Genomic DNA, 19,230 nt, shown 5'->3' on the forward strand with positions numbered 1-19,230 from the left:
TTTTTACCCTACTAGGCCAATAAAAACCATTTTATAGGTGACTTGAACTAGTTACAAGCAGTCTGATAAAATTAGAGCGAGTATGACCCAGTTGGAGATAGATTTCATTGGTCAGCACTAGCTTGATTCAGTAAAATATGCTGTGAACCAATCAAACCTTATGTGAACTAGTCAGAACCTGCTCATCCAGGTCAGAACTTATTTGAGCTAGCTAAAACTAGTCTGAAGCAATTGGAGCTGTTAAAATCAGACCCAAATAATGGTCTGATTTTGGTTAGGCACATCTGGTTTTGCCAAAGTCGTTTTAGATTAGTCAGAAGTGGTTTTGTAGGTAGAACGTCTCTGAACTCAGCTGTTTTACTCCAAACTAGTGTGAACCATTCAGATCCTTTTGAACACGTATGAGCCTCTTAAAATGGATTGGAGTGTTTTATACACATTTGAACCTGTTTGTTTCCTTTTTTTTAAAATCCCATTAGCCCTGAGCTAACAGCTGCCATCAATCCTCCTCTTTTTGCTGAGGAAGATTGGCCCTGAGCTAACATCTGTGCCCATGTTCCTCTGCTTTATATGTGGGACGCCTGCTACAGCATGACTTGATAAGTGGTGTGTAAGTCTGTGCCCAGGATCTGATCTGGTGAACACCAGGCTGCCGAAGCAGAGCACGTGAACCCAACTGCCATGCCGCTGGGCTGGCCCCTACACATTTGCACCTGTTTTTAAGCTGGCCATAACTCTTTTGAAATTGACATATCTATTTAAAATGAATTGAAAATAGTTTGAACCAGCCAGCAAAATCAGAATTCATTTGAAAATTATCTTTGTTGACTGGGCAAACTACTTTGAGCCAGTCAGCAATCTTTTTGGCAGAAATATGGTTTGAGCTCCCCACAGGCAATTTCAGAAATTGTTCTAGGTCTTCAGAGCCAGTCAGATAGGTCCAGAATGGGGAAAAGGGAGTGATCTAACATTTATTGAGTACTCAGTGTGCCAAGCATTGTGCTGGGCACTCCACAAAGAGTATCTTATTCACTCCTTAGAATAATGGTAAAAAGGTAGTGTGCATTATCTTTTTTTTCATAGAATAGGAACCTGAAAATCCAAGGCTCGAAGACATCTGAGTAGCTGATATATGGGAGACATGGGATTCAACACAGCTCTGCTTGACTTCAGAGGTCATGTGTTTCCTGTTAGGCTACCTTGTATGATATCATACCTGGTCCTTTTAAGCCCAACATGTATTTGTAAAAATATGAGTAACTGACATTAAGCTTGGTGTATAATGGACGTTGGACTTGAAGTTAGGAGACCTATGTTCCAGACTGTACAAATGAGTTAACCTCTCTGGGTTCTTTTTCATCCGTTGGAAAACTGAACCCAGAGAATGAAAGGTCTGAGCGTTTATTTTCAGATCGGCAAGGCAGATAATTGTCTAAAGGTGCAGTCTGAAGAGTGCAGACTATGATTAATATTGATAGTGGTATCTGTACCTTCAGTTGTGGTATTTGGTTTGTTAACACTTCCTTTATGATGGCTTAGTTTGGGAACAAACTGTTAAGTATTGCTATCAACATGAATAGAAAACAAAACCCATGAAGATCATTAGATCACACACTTACGTGTGTGATTCTTCTCACATGATAACTAAACGCAATAAATATTGTGCAGCGGAGATAGTGTCATCTGTCTTTGATTTCCACTCAAGTGGGTTTAGAAAGTTCTAGAATAATGATGATTTTGGTGACAGCATTTTCTCCTGTACCTTAAATGATATAAAAACAGTTAGAGAAATGACCAACTTTTTTCAAATTAAAAGTAAAGAGGAAGTAAGATAGCCGCAGTGTCTGCTTGCATCATTCTCGTTGCAGAATTTGGAGTTGCTTTCTGGTTCCTTATTCATTTTGAGGGAGAACTCCCAAAATGATTGAATGTTATCTGGATGTGCTTTTCAATTCTTAGCTCTTATTTCTGAACAACTTGGAGTCAAGTGGGATGCTGTGATATGACATGCTAGAATATTTATTTGTACCCAGTGGTCATTTTTTAGAGAGGAATTCTGCTATACACCATTAATTCTGGCAACCTGCAGCTGTGAATACAGAAGCTGTAACATAGGGAAGCCGTCATCTGTAAAGTGTTGCTCTTTATAGTGTGCAAATAGAATTATGAATGTTTGTAGAGGCTCTGCCCTTTTCAACTGACCAGCCATATCTAAATATGAGGTCGCAGATCTACACTAAGGCACTCTGAGGAAGTACATGGCAGCAGTTCTTGGCGCTCAGCATTCAGGATTTTTGAGCATAAGGTGAGTCACCAAATTAAGTATGGGGTGGGGGAAGCAACCTTGAAAATCAGTAAATGTCATTGCCTGAGCTTTTATTAATTTTATGGATCTATAGAAATAATCCTATAGGAAGGATTGAGTATTGTGGCAAAGTTTCTGGATATAGGGCTGGGTGAAAAGAGGCCAATGAGAGGAAAATTAGTAGTGTCTAATGTAGGGCATCTGATGTGTGCGTGGATGGGTGAATATGTATGTTTGAATGGGCAGGTAGAGTTGTCAGTGGTAATGGGATAGCTGATTATTTTTCTGCTTTTCAGGAGGGTTTATTGTTATTAGAAATGGGAGGATAAAAAGAAGTAAGCCTTCCCTGGAGACAGACCACATGTTCAGTCGGACTGATATTTTGAATAGTTTGAATCTATTTAGAGGATAAAAACAAATCATGAAAGTGCTGTTTGCAAAAATAGAAAATAACTATGATTAGGGCTTGCTGATAAAAAGAGTTTTTCTTCTCTAAGATGGACTTTTGTTTTAATCAATATTGAAGAGCTGAATTGGTAGCATTTCTTATTAGAATAGCAAGGCAAGTATAAATGAGCCCTTCATTGTGGAACTATGGTCTCTGAGCAGTGACTGTTCAAATCTGGAACTCAGTTCTCCAGTGAGCAGTGATATTCCAGAAAAGCCTGATTTAATACGTGGTACCTAATAATATGTAAGGAAGCTGCAAGCCAAATTTTACTTGTGAATTTAGCATTGACTTTGAAGGAACTATAATGACATGTGAAAATGAACAGGATAATTGAAATTGCCTAGGTGTCCAAGTAAAACGAGAGAAAAGCCAAGGAGGTGGCACTAGGACACTTTGAAAAAAATAGAGGAATTGGAACCACTTGCACGCTAAGAATTATTATTATTCCTATAACATTCTCCTTCCTCCTTTCTTTCTTTTGTTAAGTTTTGTTCTATGTAATCTGCATATAAGACTTAGTGACTGTTATCTTCTTGATTATCATTCTCACTTGGAATTTTTGTCTATTATAACAGTACTATAATATGCATGTTAAATTTAAACTGTTCTTTACTATTTCAGTAGCATCTCATCTAGCAAATTATTAGGTCCTTGGGGACAGGGACTAATATCTAACCTTTTCTTCACAGAACCCTTAGGCATACAGGTGTTATATAGAAGTACTTGTTGAACTGAATATTAAACTAAGTCACTTCATTCATGGAGGATTCTAATATTTTCTAGTGGATTTTTAGTGAATATGCATTTGTTTGTATTTCGCAGGTGAACCACTGAGTTCTTCATTATGTCTGATGGAGACTATGATTACCTCATCAAGTTTTTAGCTTTGGGAGACTCTGGAGTGGGGAAGACCAGTGTACTTTACCAGTACACAGATGGTAAATTTAACTCCAAATTTATCACAACAGTGGGCATTGATTTCAGGGAAAAGAGAGTGGTAAGTTCCACATCCTTCTATATAAAAATGTAATCTTTGAGTCAACATTTGCCTATCTGTTTAGTTTGCTTTGTAGGAATTAGGAGGACAAAGGTTGGAATCTAAAATTAAAGGGTCCATGTGAAAGTGTGTACTGTTCAATCTGGGCAATGGGAAGGGGTGATAAAATGTGCTGAAGGACACTTCATATAAAACCAAGGAGACAGAGTAAAAAGTGAAGATTCTTTTAAATTTTCCCTTGGTACCCTTTTGGCTTGGAATTTCCCTTCTGAACTCTACAAAGTTATTTGTCTACCTTTGTTGTGAAGCCTACAAACCACCCTGCCCCTCACACACCTGTTTTGTGGGCTATATCTTCCAGCTCTGATAAAGTTTTTAATTGTTTTTCTCTTAACTAAGGCTTAGCAAGCCTATACGGAACACTGAGTGGCAGAGCTCATCACTGCTGCCAGGAGGGTGAGGCTGGAGTAGGAGTGGGAATGCTGGCACTGCATGTTGATCCTGGAAGTAACCAAGGGAAAAAGGAAGTTCTGCAGAAGGATGAGGGAAGAGACTCTTTTTTAAAAAAAAAGGACCTCAAGACTGAAACATACTCTAGTGGTGGAGGGGAAGGCAGGAACATATTATGTCGTTGCGGCAGAGGAGAGAAGATGGCCTTCTTCATGAACTGCATATCTTGCTGAAAAATCGACTGTTACCATGACGCAGGTCAACAAGTGGTCAGGAGGTTAATAACAAAGACCCTTCAATGGAGCATATTCTACCTGGGAAAGATACGGGGTCTCTGGCTTCCAGGATAGGAGAATTCATTCCCTCCTACCCACGCGAGGTCTTTTCTTCCCCTCCCAGAGACCCACTGACTAAGAATAGGATCTTCATGAAATTTTTAGTATTGACATATAATTGGTAGAATCAGTATATATATGTATGTGATTATTTGTTAATTCCTATTCTCTAACCTTGTTTTTTTTCCCCAGAAATAGCTTTGAGATATAATTCACATAACATAAAATTCACCTATTTAAAGTGTACAATTCAGTGACTTTTAGTATGTTCACAGTTGTGCAACCAGTGTTACTAACTTTAGAATGTTTTAGCACCCCAAAAAGAAACTATGTACCCATTAGCAGTCATTCCCCATTTCTTCTCTCCCTAGCTACTAGCAGTTGCTGATCTACTCTGTATGGATTTGCCTATTCTGGACATATCATATAAATGGAATCATACAATATGTGGCTTTTTGTGCCAGGCTTCTTTCACTTAGCACAACGTTTTCAAGGTTCATCTGTGTTGCAGCATGTATCAGAACTTCATTCCTTTTTATGACCAAATAATATTCTATTGTACTGATATACCACATTTTGTCATCCATTGATGGACATTTGGGTTGTTTCACTTTTTAGCTATTATGAATAGTGCTTCTACTTTTTAGCTATCATGAATAGTGCTTCTATTAACATTCATATACATTTTTTGTGTGTGAACATATTTTTCAGTTCTCTCGGGCATATGCCTGGAAATAGAATGGATTGGCCCATATGACAACTCTCTATTTAACTTAGAGCAGCTTCCAAATTTTTCCAAAGGTGGTGTACCATTTTATATTCTCACCAGCAATGTATGAGGGTTCCAGTTTCTCTATAGCCTCACCAGTTCTTGTTATTGTTTATTTGATTATAGCCATTCTATTGGGTATGAAGTGGTACCTCATTGTAGGTTTGACTTGAATTTCTCTAATGATGAATGTTGTTGAGTAATCATCTTTTCATATGCTGATTGGCCATTTGTATATCTTCTTTGGAGAAATGTCTAGTAAGATCCTTTGCCTGTTTCTAAGTTGGTTATTTGTCTCTCTGTTAGATTTTCAGAGTTCTTTATATGTTCTGCATAAATATTCTTATTAGATATATGATATACAGTTTTAGCTCTTCCATTTAGATTTATGATCCATATTTGAGTTAATTTTTGTGTATGGTGTGAATTGGGGTCCAACTACATCCTTTTGCGTGTGGGTATCTAGTTGTCCCGGCACCATTTGTTGAAAAGACTCTTATTTTTCCCTAAATGATCTTGGCACCCTTGTTGCAAATCTGTTGACCATTAATGTAAGGGTTTATTTTTGGACTCTCAATTCTATTCCACTAATCTATATGTCTATCTTTATGCCAGTACTATACATCTTGATTATTGTAGCTTTGTAGTAAGTTTTGAAATTGGGAAGTATGAGTCCTCCCACTTTGTCCATCTTTTTCAAGATTGTTTTGGATTTCTTGTAATTTCATATGAATTTTAGGGCCAGCTTGTCAGTTTCTACCAAGAAGCTAGCTGAGATTCTGACAGGGATTGCATTGAATCTATGGCTCAATTTGGAGAAGTATTGGTATCTTAACAATCTTCTGATCCATAAACATGGATGTTTTTCCATTTATTTAGATCTGTAATTTTTTTCACCAATGTTCTATAGCTTTCAGAGTATTAGTTTTACCTTATTTGCTAAATTTATTCTTAAATATCTTAATCTTTTTTATGCTATTGTAAATTTTTTTTTTTCTTAAAGATTGGCACCTGAGCTAACAACTGTTGCCAATCTTCTTTTTTTTTTCTGCTTTTTTCTCCCCAAATCCCCCCAGTACATAATTATATATTTTAGTTGTGGGTCCTTCTAGTTGTGGCATGTGGGATGCCACCTCAACGTGGCCTCATGAGCAGTGCCATGTCTGCGCCCAGGATCCAAACCAGTGAACCCCCAGGCCACCCAGGTGGAGTGGGCGAACTTAACCACTTGGCCATGGGACCAGCCCCTGTAAATTGTTTTCTTAATTTCATTTTGGAATTGTTCATTGCCAGTATATAGAAATATGATTTATTTGGAAATTGATCTTATATACTGGAACCTTGCTGAACTTATCAGTTCTAATCGTGAGTGTGTGTGTCTGTTTATTCCTTAGGATTTTCTAAATACAAGAGCATGTCATCTTCTGTTTTACTTCTTCCTTTCCAATTTGGATATGTTTTATTTCTTTTTCTGTCCTAATTGTCCTGGTGAGAACCTCTAGTAAAATATTGAATAGGAATGATGAGAGAGAACATCCTGTCTTGTTTTTGATCTTAGGGAGAAAGCAGTCAGATGTTCAGCATTAAGTGTACTATAAGCTGTGGGTTTTCATAGATGCTGTTTATCAGGTTGAGGATGTTCTCTTCCATTTCTAATTTGTTGAGTGTTTTTATCATGAAAGATGTTGGATTTTTTTCAATGCTTTTTCTGCATCTATTGAGGAACTTACGTGATTTTAGTTTTTTATTACCATGATGTATTATATTGATTGATTTTTGTATGTTAAATCAACCTTGCTGTTCCTGTGATCAGTTTCACTTGGTCAGGGTGTATAATCCTTTTTGTATGTTGCTGGATTCTGTTTGCTGGTATTTTGGTGTCTATATTCAGAATGGATATTGGTCTGTAGATTTTTTTTTTTCCTCATGATATCTTTGGTTTTGAGATCAGGGTAGTATTGACCTCATAAAATGAATTGGAAAGTGTATCTGTCTTTCTAGATTTTGGAAGAGTTTGGGAAGGATCAGTGTTAATTCTTCTCTAAACATTTGGTTGAATTCTCCAGTGAAGACATTTGGGCCTGGCCTTTTCTTTGCAGGAAGTTTTTTTTTTTAGTACAAATTCAGTTTCCTTGTTGGTTATGTGTCTATTTAAATTTTCTGTCTCTTCTTGAGTTAGTTTCAGTTGTTTGTGTCTAGGAATTTCTCTATTTGTTTTAGATTATCTAATTTTTGGCATACAATTTTTCTAGTATTCCTTTATAATCTTTTTATTTCTGTAAGATTGGTAGTGTTGTCCTTTCTTTCACTTCTGATTTTATGAATTTGAGTTTTCTGTTTTTATCCTTGGTCAGTCTAGCTAAAGGTTTATCAATTTTGTTGATCTTTTCCAAGAAAAGATCATTTATTTCCACTCTAATATTTATTATGTCTTTCCTTCTGCTTCCTTTGGGTTTAGCTTACTCTTATTTTTCTAATTTCTTAAGGTTGAAGGTTAAGTTATTGATATGATATCTTTCTTCTTTTTTAATATAGCTGTATACTGCTGTAAATTTCCCTCTGAGCACTGTTTTAGCTTCATTTGATAATTTTTTGTATATTGTGCTTTTGTTTTCATTCACCTAAAAGTATTTTCTAGTTTCCCTTGTGTTTCTTCTTTGACCCATTGGTTATTAAGACTGTGTTCTTTAATTTCCACGTATTTGTGAATTTTCCAAAATTCTGTTAATGATTTCTAATTTTACTCCATTGTGGTTGGAGAACATACTTTGTATGATTTCAGTCTTTCAAATTTATTGAGGCTTATTTTATGACCTAACATATGATCTGTCCTTGAGAATGTTTCTTGTTTACCTGAGAAGATTGTGTATCCTGCCATTGTTGAATGATGTGTTCTATAGATGTCTGTTATGTTTAGTTGGTTTACAGTGTTGTACAAAGTCCTATATCAAAGGATACTCTCCTATATAACTATACTACAACTATCAAAATCAAGAAATTATCATTGATACAAATTATCTAAATTACAGCAATTATTTAAATTTCACCAACTGCCTTGCTAATGTCTTTGATAGAATAAGATATATATAGTTTCAGAATTGCTATCCCATACCTCCAAGACTTTCTTTTTGATCAATAAAATGAGGTGGAAGTGACATTGCATAACTTCTGAGACTAGAACATAAGAAGCTTTTCAGTCTCCACTTGGCTTTCTTGGAATGCTCCCTCTTAGGATACTCTCTTGAAACCCAGATGTCATGCCATGAGAAACCCCAGCCACCAGTAGAGAGACCAAGTAGAGGCAGCACTCTGGTTGACAGCCCCAGTTGAACTCCCAGCTGACAGACACCATCCGCTGAGCCATCCTGGATGTTCCAGCTCAATCAACCCTCCAGATGACTGCTGCCATCCCAGCACCACAGGCACAACAGGAGAACCACCTAGTCAACTCATAGAATCATGAGAGTTAACAGGAACTCTATGTATGTACACTAACCCGCAATACACACATCTCTATTTCTGTATCCATCTATATAGGCATATTAAAAACCATGAGTTACACTGATACTTCTGATTTCAATTCTACACCTCAAGGTTCATTTTAGGTTTCCCCTCTCCTTATTTGTAATTTCTTTCTCCATCAGTAAAAAAACCAGCTCTGATTGTCTAAAATATATTCACTTATCTTTTCAATTCTAGTATATACATAAAGTATACTTCCTGTCCAAGACGCAAGTTTAAGTCTCTCTCTGTTTGGTGTAACTGACAATGTGTGATAGGGCATGAGAGCTCTCCCTACAGGCTTTCCCAACTCTGATTTAGTTAAGGTTTCTTTTATTAATTTCCATACTTCTCTCAACTTGTTTTTTACTATTTTGTTTTATACTACAAAGGCCAATCTCTGCCTTTCCTTTGAAGTTTTTAACCCATTTACATTTACTGTAGTTACTGATAAGATAGGATTTATGTCTGCTATTTTACTACTTGCTTTCTATATATCTTATGTCCTTTTTTGTTCCTCTATTTCCCCATGACTGCTTTATTTTTTATTATATAGATATTTTCTAGTATACCATTTTAATTCCCTCGTCATTTTTTTACTATATATTTTTGAGTCATTTTTTTTTTTTAAAGATATTATTTTTTTCCTTTTTCTCCCCAAAGCCCCCGGTACATAGTTGTATATTCTTAGTTGTGGGACCTTCTAATTGTGGCATGTGGGATCCCGCCTCAGCATGGCTCAATGAACAGTGCCATGTCCGTGCCCAGGATTCGAACCGATGAAACACTGGGCTGCCTGCAGCGGAGCGCACAAACTTAACCACTTGGCTATGGGGCCGGCCCCCTTGTGTCATTTTCTTAACAGTTCCCTTGGGGGTTACAATTCTTATCTTAATTTTTAACAATCTAGTTTCAATTAATACCAACTTAATTTCAATACTGTATAAAACTTTGCTCTTATGTGGTTCCATTTCCTTCTCCTCCCACCCTTTGTGCTACTATTGTCGTACAAATTACATCTTTATGCATATATATTCAATACAGATTTATAATTATTACTTATGAAATTGTATTTTAATCAATGGAAGAAAAGAGTTACAAAAATATGTTTATATTGTCTTTTATATTTACCCATGTAGTTACTTTTACTGTTGCTCTTTATTTTTTTGTGTGGATTTGAATTACTGCCTGGTGTCCTTTCATGTCAGCCTGAAGCACTATCTTTTCACTTCCTGCTTTTAAGATTCTGTTTGTCTTTGGATTTGACAGTTTGATGATGATATAACTAGTGAATCTTTATGAGTTTATCCTTCATGGAGATCACTGAGTTTCTTGAATGTGCAGATGAATGTTTTTCATCAAATTTGGGAGGTTTTGGATATCATTTCTTCAAATATTTTTTCTGCATCTTTCTAGCTCTCCTCTTTTTATAGGATTTCCAGTATGCATATGTTGGTATGTTTGATGGTGTTCCATAGGTCTCTGAGATTCTCTTCACTTTTCTTCATTCTTTTTTTCTTTCTGTTCCTTAGACTAGATAATCTCAATTGACCTATCTTCAAATTCAATGATTATTTCTTCTGCCAGTTCAAGTCTGTTATTGAGCCCTACCAGTGAATGTTATAGTGAATAGTGTATTTTAGATATTGTACTTTTCAAATTCAGAATTTCTATTTACATCTTTTTGTAATATCTCTTTATTGACATTCTCTATTTAGTGAGGCATTATTCTCATACTTTTCTTTAATTCTATAGACATGATTTCCTTTAGTTCTTTGAATATATTTATAACAGCTGATTGAAAGTCTTTGGTAAGTTCAAGATCTGGGCTTCCTTAGGAATGGTTTCTGTTGGTTCCTTTTTTCCATGTGTATGGGCCATACGTTCCTCTTTCTTTGTGTGTCTCATAAATTTTGTTGAAAACTAGGCATTTTAAATAATACAAAGTGGCAACTCTGGAAATCAGATTCCTCTCCCCTCTAAGGGTTTCTTGTTTTTTTGCTGTTTATTTTGTTGTTGCGGCTGCTGTTTGTTTAGTGACATTCCTAGGATAATTCTGTGAAATCTGTATTCTTTCTTGTGTGCAGCTACTAAGTCTCTGCTCAGTTAACTTAGTGGTCAGCTGATGAGTAGACAGAGAGTTTCTTAAATTTCTTGATCCAGTAAGTCTCTCAGCTTTTCCTGAGGGGCTCTACGTGTGTGTTGGGACATGTGCTTAATGCTCTTTCAGGAAGTTTACAACTCGGCCTTAGCCTTCCCTTTCTGCGTGTGAAGATCCCCAAGGTCAGCCACAGGTGATAGATTAGGGTCTTTTCAGGTCTTTCCTGGGCATATGTACAGCCCTGCACAGGAGCATGGCCTAGTAGATTCCAAGGAATATTTTGGAGCTTTTCAAATCTCCCTATGGACATCTCATTTTCTACTTTTTCTCTTTTAGTTTTTTGACTAGACTTTTGTTAGCCACAACTGGTATTGCTGCCTCAGGTAGCTGTGATGTTAAATAATTGCTGCTGATTGTTGTCATGTTGTCATGTCAAATGCTGTGAGGATAGGGCCATTCTCGTAGAGCAAGCTCCAAGTAAGGTAAAATAAAGACAAGGCCTGGGAATGGAGCTTTACAGGCAGCTTCACACTGTTCTCTGGGGATGAGACGTTTGGAGAACTCCAAACCTCTTCTGCCTCCACTGCCTACAGTGGCTTCTGTGCTGATGGTTCTCACAGCTACCATAGCTGTGCATCTGTTGGTTTTGAAGGCTCCTGTGGAGCTAGGAAGAGGGGGATAGGAATAGGACAAACTAAAACAGCACAAAACTTACTGTTTTTACTGATAGCCACTTGTATTGAATAAATGTTCCTTGGAATGTTGCAAGCATTTACTAATTTTCGGAGTTCTGAAAAAGTTGATTTTGACAGTTTTTGACAGTGTTTTCATTGCTTTTATGGAAGAAGATGTTTTCAGAGGTGCTTTCTCTGCCATTTCAGAAGTGCTTCCTATAAAATTGTTTTAAGAATACTTTTTAAAGATGATATAGGGAGAAGTCATAGAAAGGTAATATTTCCTGAAACTAGTAATCTGAGGAAACTTTGAGGAAAGGTGAGCTGATTATTATTTTTATATAAATTACGTATTATTTATGTATTTCATAATATATTTATAAAATATGTAATGTGTACATATACTGATACAAATTATTGTATTATACAAAGACAATTATTTGGAATAAAATACAAACAAGGTTGTATTCCAGATGAGATTTTCTTTAGAAGTTTAGATGCTTAGGTGAGTTGTACTGAATAGGAACGTGAGAAGAGTTCACGGGTCTCAGAAGTTTTCTTTTTCTCTTTCATTTTGCTATTTTAGGTGTACAGAGCCAATGGGCCAGATGGAGCTGTTGGCAGAGGCCAGAGAATCCACCTGCAGTTATGGGACACAGCAGGGCAGGAGAGGTATGAGAATCTTCAGTTACGTGCTCCTTACTGGAGGAAAGGGAAAAACAGCTTTGCTCTTCACGCAGCGACCTAAGCAGGAAAAGGCCAGCTGATTAGTTTATTTGTACCTGGATAACACATGCTGCCAAATTAGCAGGAAATTTATCAGTTTGAGGTGATAGTGGTTGCTTTATTTCATACAAAGTCAAAGGAAAAATGAATCCTTTTCAAAACGGATCATCTTATGTGTGGAATTTTTCTTTCTTCTTTTTTTTAAGGCTTGTACACTTTTCTCCATTAACTTTTGCTATTTACTCAGCCACAAAGAAAGCTTTGGAGTTACATGCATTATTCTTACCTGATTGTTGAAACCTAGTGGAAAATCTGGTTGGCATGAACTCAGATGGTCAGAAGTTGCTTGACCAAAATTAGTTACCTGAAATCTTGATATAAAGTTGCTTTTAGTTTGCTACAGCTTCTGTTTTCTCTCACAGTTTCCTTGAAGAATTTTGTTTTTTAACTTTTTATTATAGAAAATTCCAAGTATGTACAAAAGCAGAGAGGATTGTATAATGAACTCATGTACTCATTTTCCAGTTTCAACAGTCATCAGGTTGTGGCCAATCTTATTTCATGTGTACCCCTCACCTCTTCTCACTCCCTCCCCCAAATTATTTTGAAGCAAATTCCAAATATCAGATTATTTCATTCATAACAATTTTCATATGTATTTCTAAAAGATGAAGACTCTTTTTGTAAAAACATTGATTAGAAATATTTGAGAAACCTTAAAATAGCAGATTAGATGACAAATTCATACGAGTATTTTCTTCCCTGGAGCCTTTGCCTGTCAGTCGTAGGTTTTGCATAAAGGCAAATTAAGAGGAAACTGGCTGTTAGAGGGAGAGAGAGGGGGAGATAGCAGGAGAAAGCCAGAAAGCCCTGGAAGAGTGAATACCAAGAAAGGATAGGGCCTGAGTCAGTGCTTCCCCCACCTTAAAGCCAAATACATGGTTATCAGAGATAAGAGATTTCTGTAGAGCCTGAATTAAAGGTCATGGAACACACTGTAATGTCAAGCCAAGCTTTCACAGGACAAGGAAAATGTACATGGCAAGCACCATTGCTTTGGGGCTAATTAACTCTTAATTGTACAATAAATTCTTGGCTGAGACTAAGGGATCACAAGCTAGTACCTGTCATCCCTGTCCAGCAGGCTGGGTTTTCAAATCACGTGGTCTATTAACACATAAACTTATGGAAGTGATAAATAACTGTCTTAGACACTTTTGGAATATCATCTAATTTGTTTTTTTTTTAATTTTCAATTTACACAGATTGTTTTTATTTTAAAAGAAAATTCCAAGAATAGCTTTGATAATCGTTGGCATTTTATAAAATGTAGATATATTTTCAAATATTCTTTCTTGCTCTAAATATCTCTTTACTGTATTTTCTAAGATATTTGATATCATTGATTATAATTTTATCCTAACAGCATAATTTGTCATTGCATAATTCACTAAATCTTATGTAACTAAGAGCTACAATATGCATATATAATGTGAAGTTATTGGTAACAATGGCATGTTATTAAACATCTAGTTTGTTATTGGTGAACGATTGTAAGAGGCTGAGGGCACTGCTGGTAGCTTTCTATTTCAGGACCGGGGCCATGGTTTAGGTGACCAGTCTGCTTTTATGTTCCCAGGTTTCGTAGTTTGACAACAGCATTCTTCAGAGATGCTATGGGGTTTCTTCTGCTTTTTGACCTGACAAATGAGCAAAGTTTCCTCAATGTCAGAAACTGGATAAGTAAGTGTTTTTGTTTCCCTTCCTCTCACTCCCCGCTCCTCACAATAAAACGCCCTCTCATATTCTACTTATGTCATAAATTGTTTTGGAGGAACTCCTAGTGCTATTTAAAATGCTGTTTAAAGAAGCTAGGTTTTTAGTTTTGGGCAAAGATAACTGAAATACTCTGCTTTTCCTAGTAATATGTACTTTGATTTGTTGAGTACTTCCTACACTCCAGGTACAAGGCAGCACTTTCCAAGTACCTTCGTAATTAGCCTTTTCCCCAGAGGGGCCCCTTAGCCCCACTTTTATTGATGAGGAAATAGAAGCCTAGAGATGTTAAAGCTCTAAGTAACTGTTTGTCTATCGTGTGCTATCAATTCTTGTACCACTCCAGGGTTTCAAACATATGTTACATAGACGTAAATACCTTTTGAAGGCTTAATGGATCCTACCCCTGGCTCCATGTCTCTTCTGTACTTAAAGGCCCTTTCTCTGCTTTTAGGGCCAGTGCATTTGCCGGGAGAAGCCCATCATGGAAAACTCTAGAATTGCATTGGCAAAACTGGTCCCCAGCACAATATATATAAGCTTCATTTTGGCTGTTTGGAGAGATCTTAATCTCTTAAACAATTAATTAGTAGCCATTTAAAATCCCGCTACTTGACCAAATAACAGCTTGCAAATGTACATTTTCCTCTATTGGTTGTAGTGGTGTAAACCTAGAGAATCTATTGGGGAAGGTCTTGAAATTCTTAACATCCAAATCTTTACAATGAAAACACTTAAAAATTCCTACTGCTTAAACATCACTTGGTGTTTTGGTATTATGAAAGGGTAATTGGCTGTGGTTTCGGTGGTAGAAAACCTTATTTTAAAAAAATGAGGTTTTAAATAAGTAATTTTTGTCGTGTATTGTGGTTTTCAAAGCATTTTCACATACTTTGTATCTGATCCTCACAACCACCCCGTGAGGAGATTCAGGCAGGTGGTGTGTCCTTATTTTAGGATGAGGACACTGAGCCTTAAAGAGTAACAGATTTAGCCAAGGATGTGGAGCTTTTGGCTTTCAGTTCAGTGGCCTTTTATGCTCTTTCTCAACTAAGTTGATTACTAAGAGTTGAAGAGCTGTTTAATACTTTAAATATAGGTTCCCGAATTTAATTATGCTTACTGGGCTTCACTTTGTTAAATGTATTGCACACCTCATTATTTCCCTTACAGCTGAATGGTGGTGGCTATTTCTAGTCCCTTATCCTCAGCTCTTGCTCATCATCCTCTCCTTTGCATCATCAGAAGAAGTTCTGGGGCTTTCTTAAGTCAAGCACTTTATAAAGACCATTATTAGAGATGTGGTTGTAGAATCTTACCATTGAAGATCATCAACCCACCTGTTTTTCACAGATAGAAGTAAAAACCCTGAGGCAGATAAATCTTGCCCATCTGGGCTTTATAGCTAGTTAGGTAAAGAACAAAATTTTGTGGAATTATGTGTATGCATGTATTTTATTTTGTTTTCCTCATAGTGTAAAAGATTCCTTATTGCCCAATTAGGTAAGGAAAACTTAGGCATATTGAAGATTACATATCTTCAATGGAAAGTATCCTCCTCCTCTCAACTCCATTTCTAAAAAAAGGTATAATGGTCAGTGTCAGAGGTGGTAATATCAAATCTTAATTACAAATACAAATTTGTTAATTTCTATGCATTTAATTTTTCCTCTGCCTGTTACCATTTTGAGTATTATGGGGACCATTCATTTCTCTTTTTTTGTCAAAATAGTAGTTAAAAAAATATATGTATATAAATGATGCATATGAGAACAGAGGCATTGTTGCATTAAACAAGTAGCTGACTCCTGGGCCCTGATGGCCGGAGGGAGAGGAGAACAGGTCTGCCCCCTCCCTTTGCTTCTCCAGAGCTGCATGCTAGTCCCTTCTTTCTTGACCCCAAATCTCTCCCTGCCTCCTGGGAAGAGGATGAGAGTCCAGAGGTAAGGCCTGCTGAGTTTAGGAGACTGAACAGAGAGCTGAGTCGTCTGGGCTTAAATTTGAAATCTGAAAGGATCAGTTAGTGTTGTATCCACTCACCTGTCTTCCTAGAACTCAGAGGATAAGCAAGTCATGCCCATAGTCATTCCTTGTCTAGTGGCAGCATATTTTGTAAGGAAACTTTAAAGTAGTCTAAATTTCTAAACTTTTCTTCTGTAGCTTCACATAAATGGTATAGGAGCCCAACATGTTTTTGCCTCTATATTTTTATTCCTATTATTCCATCTGTCTGAAAAGCTCTCCCAACACTCACCTCCATTTTTTCTTTAACATTTTTTTAAGAGTTCTACTTAATATTTAGAAACTGGAAAAAAGTGATCTCTGTGAAATTTCCTGTGATACCTTTAGTTGGATTTTTCTGTCCTCCTAACTCCTGTTACATTTTTTACTAATTATAGGTCCCTATCACACACTGCCTCACGTTGTAGTTACTTACGGATGGGCCTTTTTTCATTGTGAGATTTTTAAAGTAATCAATTAATTTACTTTTTATGTAAGTAATTCAGTCTTTGTAGAAAAATTGGGAAAAAAGAAAAACCACCAATAATCACACCTCCCAGACTCCCCAAAATAACCACTATTAAACATTGTTATTGGTAATACTTACATGGCATTTCTAAATCCTTTAATATATTACCTTAGTGGTTCTCAAGTGTGAATGTGCATCTGGATCACCCAGAGGTCTTGTTAAAACACAGATTCTGGACCATGTACCCAGCATTCCTGATTCATTGGATCTGGGGTGGGACCTGAGAATTTGCTTTTCTAGCAAGTTCCCAGGTGACAGTAAGGCTGCTGGTCCATGGACCTTACTTGAAGAATTATTGAGTTAACTCATTTAATCCTCACCTTAACCCTTTGAAGAAAGTACCATGATTTTCGCTATTTATAGATGGGGAAACTGAAGCACAGAGTAATCAAATAACTTCCTCAGGGTCACACAGCTAGTAAATGGCTGAGCCAGGATTCAGCCTTAGACACCTTAGGTCCTGAGTTCATGCTCGTAACCATGACACAGGACATATAAGGTGTTAACAGAGCACAGAGCCACTCTGGAGACCAGAAAGGTTTCACAGTAGAGGTAACTGAGAGGCAAGTCTTAAAGAAAGCGAGGTGGTTCCCTGAAGGAAGGTTGTGGTTGGGAATTCAAGGGTGTGGGGACAGCAAGTGTAACATCCTGGAGGAAAGAAAGGGCATGGCTGTTATAGGAAACAGTACACAGTTGGTCTTGCCTATATAGGTCTTGTTTCCTCAGTTTTCCCTTGAGGGCAAAGGTCAGAGCCCTGAAATTCTACACCAAGTATCAGGCCCATGTTAATGCTCAGCAAATGCTTCTCAACTTGACTTTCTCTTGCTAAGACATGATGGACATGTCTTCATAATGAGGAACTAACATCTCAACACTCCTCCGCTTAACCATAATAAAAATAAATTAGTCCATAAACTTAGGGGGATATCTTATTGTGAAAGTTTGGGCTGCTTTAATTTCATTATGGGATGTGATGAGTAAGAAATAAGACTTTATTTTCCTTCTTTGGGAGATTAAACTATTTAGCTTAGTGAAGCTCTTTTGTTTGATTTAATTGCTTTTAAAAAATTATGGCTATTTACAGGTTTTTAGGTGAAAAGAAGTAAAAGCTGTGGAGTAAGAATTGTAATCTATGCTGCTTCTTGGTTCTGGTGACAGGATCATTTACTATTTATTCTGGATTTTCTCTCTTCGTTTAATCCCATGTCTTGTTTGTTTTCTTGATTCTGCTTTAGGATAATAGAAAAATATGAAAACATTTCAGATAGAAACAGGCTGGTTTATAGGAACAGTTCTTTTAAAGATGTTATTGCTTTGGAGAGAGGGTATATAAAAACAGTGCTTTAAGATTAGCAATAAGCACTAGGAAATCCTCCAAGTTTTTTTTTCAAATGCCCTTCATAAAAATGATAGCCATATGCTGTGTGTGTGCGCGCGCACATGTGCATATGTGTGCACACGCACACTTTTGGAGGGTTAGCAAATTTTCCCATTCTTCGCTGACGTAAATAAGCTGGGGTACATGCTCAAGGACAGGATGAATGCCCCGTCCATTCAGTTTTACAGATTAGGTTATGGATGCTTTGAAAGCATTATATCAGTTCCTTATATCTCTATATCCATTTACAGTTTCCAAAGCACTTTGGTGTATATTCTCCATTGATCATACGCTTATATTATTTACCTATAATAAATTTTCTTATCTTCTTAATTTAATAGGCCAGCTACAAATGCATGCATATTGTGAAAACCCAGATATAGTGTTATGTGGAAACAAAAGTGATCTGGAAGACCAGAGAGTGGTAAAAGAGGAGGAAGCCAGAGAACTTGCAGAGAAATACGGGTGAGTATTTTTGTGCAGAAATCTAGAGAAAACATTTCCAATGCAAACATTAGCACATGAATGGGTAACAAAAAAGGCAAAAGCAAAAAATTAAAACAAACTCCAAGATGTAGGCCTTGGGAGGTGTCAAATACCTACTTTGCATATTAATATTATATAACTGGGGGACCCACCATAGAAAAAACATGGGGTAAGGGTCTTTATTCAGTGCTTCAGTACCATTTTCTCAGTCTCTTGGTGTTTGAGGAAAGACAGCTTTGAGGGCAAATGCCTTAACTGTGTGTAAGGCCGCCTTTCCAAGAAGCAAGTAGGAGATGCCCCGGATAAGGAAATTGTCTATGTTCAGCAAGGAAATTTCAAAGCCAGTTCATATTCTCCTGTAGAGAACCCCGGCCTTATTGGCTTTGAAATTTCTATGCTGGGAGGGGAGTGTGAAGATCCCTCTTTGTTCAGGCTGTATTTCTGTTGTGGAGAATCAACTAAATACAGTCTTCCTTCTTGAGCTCTGGGGAGAGGATCACAGTGGCAGCAGCAGCATTAAATGGACAGGAAAGAAGGGGTCAGCGCTGCTTATTAAAGTGTCAAGGGCATCTCCTCAAAGGAATTTGTGTTTTACTTTCTTTCCACCTCTTATACAGTAAGTCAAATGTGTATGTGTTAATTACCCTTAATTTAGGTGGGAGGCAGCTGTGGTGCTGAGAAGGAAGGGGAAGGAGAGAGAGAGGTGGTTTGGTGTGGTGAGGTATGTATAGGATGTTACCTGGCTAGTGGC

The 19,230-nt window shown here is 37.0% G+C and overlaps 1 protein-coding gene across 5 annotated transcripts in view; it reads left to right on the forward strand.

Moving 5' to 3' along the window:
- Positions 1-19,230, forward strand: part of RAB27A (RAB27A, member RAS oncogene family) — a 67,122-nt gene that overhangs the window by 36,359 nt on the left and 11,533 nt on the right. For 4 of the 5 annotated variants that reach the window (XM_070579809.1, XM_070579792.1, XM_070579800.1 and 1 more), the window contains 4 exons: positions 3,579-3,753; positions 12,170-12,255; positions 13,949-14,052; positions 18,335-18,458. In XM_070579809.1, coding sequence (XP_070435910.1) covers positions 3,601-3,753; positions 12,170-12,255; positions 13,949-14,052; positions 18,335-18,458 — 467 coding nt within the window. In that variant the 5' untranslated portion in view covers positions 3,579-3,600. Of the gene's footprint in view, positions 1-1,681; positions 2,306-3,578; positions 3,754-12,169; positions 12,256-13,948; positions 14,053-18,334; positions 18,459-19,230 lie in introns of those variants that run through there. The other variant, XM_008542984.2, reaches the window with a different exon arrangement.

This window comes from Equus przewalskii, chromosome 1, assembly GCF_037783145.1.
Source record: "Equus przewalskii isolate Varuska chromosome 1, EquPr2, whole genome shotgun sequence".
Taxonomy (NCBI): Eukaryota; Metazoa; Chordata; class Mammalia; order Perissodactyla; family Equidae; genus Equus; species Equus przewalskii.